The sequence below is a fragment of the Sceloporus undulatus genome, chromosome 6 (assembly GCF_019175285.1).
Source record: "Sceloporus undulatus isolate JIND9_A2432 ecotype Alabama chromosome 6, SceUnd_v1.1, whole genome shotgun sequence".
NCBI lineage: Eukaryota > Metazoa > Chordata > Lepidosauria > Squamata > Phrynosomatidae > Sceloporus > Sceloporus undulatus.
Genome location: NC_056527.1, coordinates 130,187,040 through 130,195,970, shown reverse-complemented (window position 1 = coordinate 130,195,970; position 8,931 = coordinate 130,187,040). Strand labels below are relative to the sequence as shown.

At 38.4% G+C, this 8,931-nt stretch overlaps 1 protein-coding gene across 3 annotated transcripts in view; it reads right to left on the bottom strand.

Moving 5' to 3' along the window:
- Positions 1-1,274: 1,274 nt before the first annotated feature.
- LOC121935548 (myb/SANT-like DNA-binding domain-containing protein 2) overlaps positions 1,275-8,931 on the bottom strand; it is a 14,971-nt gene continuing 7,314 nt past the window's right edge. Inside the window, exons 2-4 of one of the 3 annotated variants that reach the window (XM_042477185.1) lie at positions 4,914-5,172; positions 3,943-4,003; positions 1,275-2,741 (exon numbers count right to left, since the gene is read on the bottom strand). In XM_042477185.1, the coding sequence (XP_042333119.1) occupies positions 1,889-2,741; positions 3,943-4,003; positions 4,914-5,172 (1,173 nt within the window). In that variant the 3' untranslated portion in view covers positions 1,275-1,888. Of the gene's footprint in view, positions 2,742-3,942; positions 4,004-4,913; positions 5,173-5,753; positions 5,798-8,931 lie in introns of those variants that run through there. The other 2 variants (XM_042477186.1, XM_042477188.1) reach the window with 2 other exon arrangements.

The window sequence follows — 8,931 nt, the reverse complement described above, 5'->3', positions numbered from 1 at the left end:
CAGAATTGGCACATTTCTATGGATTCTGCCTCCACGGACCTGTAAGGTTTTCCTTGTTTCTGTGATCCTGGTTGCTAAAGCTGCTCTTGCTGGTGGAAGGCTTCAAATAGGAGTGACTAGGCAGAATGCTCCATCTGTTTGTTTTGTGCAAATGCTGTGAATGCTTAGGTTAGGCTGACTGGCTCACACTGGTACATGATTCAAAGAAATCCCTCCCCAAAGTACTATTACGAATGTACTGAAGCATATTCTTTGTAAAATTACTGAAGGGCCCTTTTCGTTTTGGTGGGTCACTATCAAAATGAAAAATATGTTTTTAACCAGAATATTGCAATTTTATTGGGAAACTGAGCATCTATTAACATAATGTTGCACTGATTATGCTGTATAAACCTGGGGGAAATCTTCCTTAAATCTCTGGTATGCTGTATACTCTATATACTCATGTATAAGTCTAGAAATGTAGGTCACAAAATGGGCGCCAAAAACCTGAGTCGACTTATCCACGGGTCAATGTAAGTAGTGTATCTTAACTCTTAGTTAAAAGAAGGAACCATCCCCTGGTGAAAAGCAGTAGTATAGTATGTGAAGCACTGACCCCCTCTACTCTCTCATCCATCCAGCCTTAAGAGTAAGCACAAACAGTTATGTTTGCTGGACTTTTGTAACTTCTTTGACATTGTTTTGCTTTGCTTCATCCTTTAGATCCTTTGCTATATGCCCCTAAAGTTTACCCTCGACCTATCCACAGGTCATAGCAAAATCCTTATTTTTGGCCCTGAAACTTGCCCTCGACTTATACATGAGGTCGACTTATAGTCAAGTATATATAGTGTATTTCAAACATTTAAGATATTAATAATAAAACATGTCTTTTCAAATAAATACCATTCAAGACATTTCTACATCTTGGAGGATACTATTAAGCAAGAAACACATTTCTGAAAATCAACAGATTTGCTTGCTTTTATTTGGACTGACACATTCATTGTATGTCACAACTTCCACTGATCAATGCGTTTTCTTAAAAAAGGAAATTTAGAAAATCTGGTACTTGCCAGCAGCGTAATGGAGCTTATATAGTAACATTTTGAAGAGGCATTAAAAATGCTTGCTACCTGGGCCCATTACTTCCCCATCCCCATCCCCATCCCATCCCACCCCTTCTCACAGCTTTGATTGCATTTTATAAAAAGCATGATTTGATGAAATGTTTCCCAGTGGTTGAGTTACTTTCACTGCCACACAAAGAGGATAACTATTTTCTTTTTTTAAAAAAAAGACCGGGATTACTTTAATGTAAAAAAAACAAAACAAAACCAAAAACAAAAAGTTGATATGGCAACACTACTAGTAAAGTGGGATACATCACAGGAACAGAAGGGTTTTTTTGCAGGCAACACTGGTTGGAAATATTAAAAACACTTGATGGGAGAAAAGGCGTGAAATGCTAACTTATATACAAGAGAGGTTAAAAGTGGCACTGAAAAGCAGTCTCATGTGACCCCAAGTTTAAATTCGCCGTTATCTATTGCTTATTTATTACATAATCGTAATAACACTTATAGATAGACAGATGTGTAAAAATGAGACATTGTGGAAAACAGCTTTTCGTATGAAACGTAAAGTGTACGCTCGTCCAACATGGAATGTACCAACAGTCACTGTATTTACAAGGCTCCCTTTCAAAGTCTTCGCTTTACAAAATCAGCAAGTAAGCTGTATATTTTACTGACTCGGGACACACGTTTTCTAAAATCCCCACCAAGTGTGATTTTTTGTTGTTGTTCAAGTTCTTCACAAAGGCTTACTTTATCAGTCTTGGACTGTCAAACATGTCCGAATGCCACATAGGAGTCAACGTTTTGATCCTTATGAAGGATAAGATTTAGTTGTTAAATTTCAAGGGATATCCAATTGCTTTTTCCAGGCACTCTACCAATGAGCCAGCAGAAAGAAAGTCCCTCTCCACTTCCACAAATTTAATGTAGATGGATTTGGGAGAAATCCCTGGGTCCACAATGCAGTTTTGAGATAAAAATCCATTGATTCCAACCCACTCTTTGCTGAAGGTTTTGGTGTTTGCCTGAAAGTGTAAGAACAAGCACTGCTGAAGAGTTCTAACCTCTGCAATGCCAAGGTAACAATATATGATTCGGGTAGATTGCATCTCCACTTTGACAGAAGTTTGTGTCAACTGCATTTCCACTTCCCCATGGGTTTCATTTTCAGGGTCTTGGCTTATCGTCTCATGATCAGGAGACTGTGGTTTGTTGTGACAATCTTCATAACCAATGGCATACAGACCAGGGCTTTTTGGAATACCCCCAGGTAATAAATACTGGACAATATTTCCACCTGTTGGCTTGGAGTGAGCAATAGGTATCCAGTCAATCTCCATGTGTAGCTCTAGGCACCGGGCTTCGCTAATAGTGATCTCTAGAAATTTGTAGTAAACATTCTTCCAGTTCATTTTTTGTACCCTGGTCATAATTATCCTGCCCTCTGGCTTTTCCGAGTTGAAATATTCCCGGAGTCGCTTGCCAAGGGGAACTTGGGAACTGATCTCAGCATAGTGGTAACGAATATCCTCCTTCCACCGTGTGTTATATCCAATGCCAAATATAGCCAGTTTGTTAGAAAGATGTAACCTAGAGAAGTCTGTCCAGCTCTGAAATATTTCCCACTTTAACTGGACGGATTCCAAGATCTGCACAATATTCTGCATCATATCACGTTTCCTAAAAAAAAGGAACAAAATGTGAGATCTGACCAAGTGATTTAGAAGAGCAGAAGAGGCACAGCCAGACACTAAATTTCATAAGTAGAAAAGGACATTGTAAAGATGGAGAAAAGCTGAAGAAGCTCTGTAGCAAAGTTCCTGATCTACATTCAAGAGGTCCCATGTTCAATCTGAGGCATGTCCAGGCACTTCTGTCTGCAATCCTGGAGACCATGTTACAGACAAAGTGGAGCTAAGATGTATTTGTGATATGACTTAGCATAAGGAAACTTTGTCAGGGCTCAGGAAAGTGTGGTCCTCTAAATATTATCAGACAGCATCTCCTATTAGCCCTAGAAACCACAGCTAATATGAACGATAATAGGTGTTGCAGTCTGACAACTTCTGGTGAACCCCATATTCTGCATCCCTGTCTTAGAAAGCAATATTTCCAACAAACAAGCAGACGTTGGAAGATGGAAATTGAGAGACTGCAGCACAGAATTCTAAACCTTTGTAATTCCCCCACAGTCACTCCATAGGATTACTCCTTTAAAGTGAGACTTAGGGACAGCTTTGCTTGTTCATCTTACTTCAACTGCACAGTTAATTTGTATCCAGGTGACATTTTAAAAAATCCTACCAAAACCCTAAATGACTTGAGACCAAGATACCAACAGGATAATCCCCTCTCATACAATACCATCCACCCAACTACCCAAATTATGGGGGCATATCACCATCATCAGGATTTGTAAGTACTTGAAAACTTATTTTTTCCTACCAGGCTTTTGACCTCAGTGTAGGATGGAATGGCTTGCTCTCTTCTTCTGTTTTTATTGTTGATCTGAAGTCTTTCCTCTCTTTATAATAGTTATGTTATAATTTTATTTGTTAACCTCAAATGTTTCCCAAGTTCTGGCTCAGAAAAACAAGCTACAACTTATAAACAAATAATCTTTACTTTAGCTTCACCTACACTAATCCCAGATTGAAGTGAGTTGAGAAAGAAACTTTTAAGATTTATAAAGACATCAAATTTGCAACAGATCATGAACAGCTTATGTAACAGAGCTTGAAGGCCCTCTTTTCTTAGAGCACATTTTAATTAAATACAGTGTGAAGAATTAACTACTGTTAGAAGGTTCAGATATTTTTCTTCTGAAATCACCATCTGGAAGAATCTTGAGTCACAGACAAGAAACTCGTAAGCTACTTACTGTGATTCTTCAGAAGTTTCCTGCTTTATCTTCAAAGATTTTTTCATAGCAGGCATTTCATCTAAAAGGTAAGATCATGAATAACTTTTACACAAAGATAGAATACTGTTACTTTTAAAATGCAATTACAAGTTGTCTACAACAGTGTCGCAAATTATTGTGTATATGGCTCAGCAATACATCTAAATTCTGCATAATAAGATCTCAAACTCAATTCAGTTTTTTCTTATACACTACTTAGAGAATTTGAGACAAGTTCCTCTCATTAGTATTATTCATCCTATTAAGAGGCAGGCTCACTACACACACACACACACACAAAGGCTATTCTACTTTGAATATATCTGAAGATCAAATAACAACTGTATTTGTATTTGGTTTAGATTTCCCATGTAAGGACTCCTATGGCAATATTAGATAGAAAAAGCATGTCTGTATATGTATTGAGATGCAGTCATTATTGTGACGATAAGCAAGAAGCCCCAGGCTACAGCAAAATTATGACTAATCAAACGCAAGCCTGAAACTCTGCAATACTACAGCTTCCATTTTTCAGCTGAAAGTTATTTCACCCCCAAACCTCCCTATGTTTAATAAGTCAGGCATTTCTAAGCCCAAACATCCCTGTGTTGCTCTGGGCAGCTTGCAGGTACATCAGATAGTGGCAAAACAGAGTCCAGGCATTAAACACCCAGAAGCTGAGCATGTACCCAATTGCCCAGTAAAATACAGCAGTTTCTATACACTGTCACACTGTCTAATTTAAGATAAGAAACCTGGACTTAGCATCAAGGTATATAATGGTAACACTCAGAAAACAAAACAAATATTGTATTTGCATATTTGAATGCTATGCCATTCAAGAGAAATAGGAATAGCAGTGGCATTATATTATAAGCAATGACAAAAAACAAACACACACCAAACTCAAATAAAATGTCAGACAATGGAAAAGGTTTAACATTTCTTACCCAATTCTTGGTCTCCTGACTGGTAGCAATGAAGTTCCTGACTATGGTTTCCCCATTCATCCTGGGAGAACTCCTCCATTGTACTGCCATCTGACTCAAGCTCTTGGTATAGGCCACTACTGTTGATAAGCACTGGTTGGCAAGGTTGAGAGTCCCATCCTCCTTGACCAAAGACCTGCTCCAACTGTTCAAACGTGTAACTGCTTTTCCTTTTCCCAACACCATGTTCTTTCACTCGGCTGTAACACCTGCGAAGGGTCTAAAACAGAAAAGGTATGTGTTACTGGCATGATTCTCAATGACTTAAACAATTTTCATTCATCTTTAACTTTAGCTGAGCAAAGCTCTGTCACACATTCTTGACTGCTTTAACCAAATCAGAATGCTATCAAGCGATATTCAAAAGCCAGGCTTAACTTCCAGTCATTTACTGTTCCTAACATACAGCAGTGTTATTTGTACATTTGCCACAGTAGGACAACACACCTACATGATCATTAAAGGCATCATTTTTATTTGTTCATCTCTATTCCCAAGGGCTTCCCTGTCCCAATAGCACTTTTGATATTATTTAGAACTAAATCCTAATCAGATACCAACAAGCCCACAAGATGCACACCTTTACAAAAGGAGGAGAAAGAACAGTTACTAGTATGCCGATAGTTTGGAGAAGCTAATTAAGAGAAAGAAGAAAGAGACAGAAAGAAAAATAAAAACAAGGAGTCACCAAAAGCAGACAGCTGGATCATCCCTTACTCCAAAAAGAAAACATTTAAGAAGTTTTTTTTAAAAAGTAAAATGTTGGCCTAAACTCTTTAGCTAGTAAAATATATTACTTACATATTTTGCATCCTTACTAACTCACTCTGTCTCTTGGGAAGCTGCTGAAATTTAAAAGAGGTGAAATCAATAATGCTCTGAATTCCCACGCTCAAACATCAAACACACAGTACTAAGATGGTCAGGTCTAATTATCAAACATTAAACCCAACTGTCAGGCCTAGTTTCTGAAGAATACACACCAAGTTTCAAACAATTTCCCCCCCCACTTTTAATCTTGCCCTGGTTGCCCACTTGGCTGCATGCAACCTCCTAACATAGCAGCAAGTGTAAAAGGGTGATACATTATTCTGAGTCTCTCCTTCCCAGTTTCCACCTGTTTCTTAGATAAAGGCCCCATACAAACAGGACAAAATAAAGCTGCTTTGGGTCACATTGGAGATATGCTGTTTAAATGATGCATGCATCCTAAGAGTCCCAAAGCTGTGTCAAAGCCACAATCCAGTCCTAAAGACTGGAGCGTAGCTTTGGTGCAGCTTCCGGACTCTTAGGAAGCATGCATCATTTAAACATCATACCTCCAAAGTGACCCAAAGCAGCTTTATTTTGGCAGTCTGTATGGGGCCTAAATGTTCTCTTTTAATACACTCTGTTTTAAAGAATGGGATATAGAATAAAACTGAACAACCAGAGCATCAAAAGGCACAATGTTTACTCTTTTATCAAGAACCAGTATGTCCTGTTAACAGAATTGATGATAACTTGGATAAGTTTGGTGTGGGGAGAGAAAATAAACTAAGCAGTGTCTTCCTTTTTAGATGAAGATATAATGCATTTTAAAAAATCTGATTATCAGGGTGCCAAAAGATATCACTTTGTTAGCAACCACTTTAGCAGATTGAAACTGTATTTCTATCAAAGCTACTTTTGCCACATTCGCTGTGGTGATATTCAACAATTGACCATGCAATTACACAAAAAGAAGATTTAATCCTTCCAAATACTGTATCCAGAATTCCAGGACTAGGAAAAAGCTATTAAGACTGGTTAATTTCATGATCCCATTTTGAAATGTGGAAATAACAAAGAAAGGGGAGTATATTTGCTGGCACCATGCTTTTCTTAAAATCTATAATATCTACAAGGGATCTTGGGAGGCTACAACAAACGCAGGGAATGCATGGAAGCAGTGCCACAAAAAGCTATCAACTCTAAGGATAACACTCAGGAACACAACACTGAAAGTGTTCATGGTGGGCTGGCTAAAGAACTGAACTTAGAATAGGAAGAGCCAAACTAAACTCTCCACAAAGCCACAAATCTTCCTATGTGACCCTGGCAGATGAAAGCAACTCAACAGAAATATCAGGATAACGTTAACAACAATGTCCAGATGAATGGGCATGACTTCAACACCCTTGCTTCTTCCACATAATACTGTATTTTCTGGCGTATAAGACTACTTTTTAACCCAGGAAAATCTTCTCAAAAGTTGGGGGTCGTCTTATCCGCCGTGTGTCGTCTTATAGGGCAGGTGCTGAAACTTCTGAGCCGGACTGAAGAATCTGTGGTCTCCGCATATGTTGGGGGAGCTCAAAAACGGCCGCGGCCACATTCCCACCGTATGCGACGATCGTATGAAAGCAGCTACCGCTTTGATAGTCCTGGAGACAGGGAGGGCTGGGCAGGCAGGGAGAGCTGACCAATCCAAGCAGGCTTTGTATACAACAAGGTTTCCTGCTAAGTACCTGCATGTCATTTGAATTAAAATTACCATATTGAAATAAAATCTCATGTTTTTTTAATTTTTATTTGGTGTGCGTTGGAAGAGGGGTAGTCTTATACAGTGAGTATATCCCAAACTCTATATTTTAACTGGAAAAACTGGGGGTCGTCTTATACGCCGGAAAATACGGTACCTATGCTTATGGGTTGGCAACTGAAGGATGTGGGAAAGGATAGGTACTTCTCACATAGGTCCAAATAAGTCCAAATAAATAAATAAATAAATATTATTATTTCTGCAGTGTGTTTTGGACCACAGACAGATTTGGTCCGAGGATGTTATTAATTTACCTCTGCTGTAGGAATTTGTTTCAAGAGTTTTCTATCTAAATTACAATTTTACTTAGCTAACACAATCTCTTAACAGCTTTAGTGTACAGGCTATAAAATAAGCTTTTCCCCAACACAAACCATGCAATTTACAGTGGGCCCTCCACATTCGCTGGAGTTAGGGGCACACGACCCCCATGAGAGTGGAACAACAACAAATAAAAACATTCTGGGAGAACACTTTTCTAGGAATCTCTAGGTCCTCCTCCCATGCAATTGGATGGTCCCACAGAAGTTGACCATAGAATTGTGGTGGAGGACCTAAAAAGGCCTAGAGAAGTGTTGTCTCCAGGTCATCCAGCATGACTCTACGGTCAACTTATGCCAGACATTGACCAATGAGTTGTGCTGAAGGACTTAGAGATTTCTAGAGATAATTCATTAATCAAATTTGCAAACACTCAAATCCACTAAAGCCAAAGCTGCAAATGAGGAGGCTGAGTGTATTTCTTTGGTAATGCAACTTCTTCATACAGTTTCTACCTCTCATTTTATCCTAGTGACAGAAAATGACTTCATAAAGGATTCTGAATAACTTTCAGAGAACATGAACATATCCAACTCCAATCTGCTTACGCTCATAATGAATAGAGAATACATAAATAAGGCCAATCCATTGTGACACACTCTAGTTTTATTGTGAATAAAACTGCCATATTTCTATTTGATCCTTTTTCTCACCTGAATGCTAAGAGTTAATTTTGTCATGTTACAACAATACTGGGATGGGAAAGAACTAAATATTTTTAGTGATGTTACCCATTAGCAAATAATATGTTTTAAGTTTCTCTACACTTTCTGATATTTCCACAAGTTTGCACAACTATTTACAGCATATAACTTTAGTTCAAGTCTTAGTCCAACGGAGAAATTTGATTATCTACCTAAGTAAGAGAATATACAGCAGGCCCCATATGGGTTCATTAGAGATAATAAAGTTTTATTAACAGCTTAGTTAAAACAAAAAGTGTCGCTAGCACAATTAGCCACGGAGTCTTAATATGCTCGATGAGGTCTAGTGGGAGCCCCTGAAACCACAAACCCTTCCCAAACACTTGGGGCTCAATTTAGCATTTCAAAATATCTTCTGGCAGCCTGTTTCAAAACTAAGGAAATATTTGAC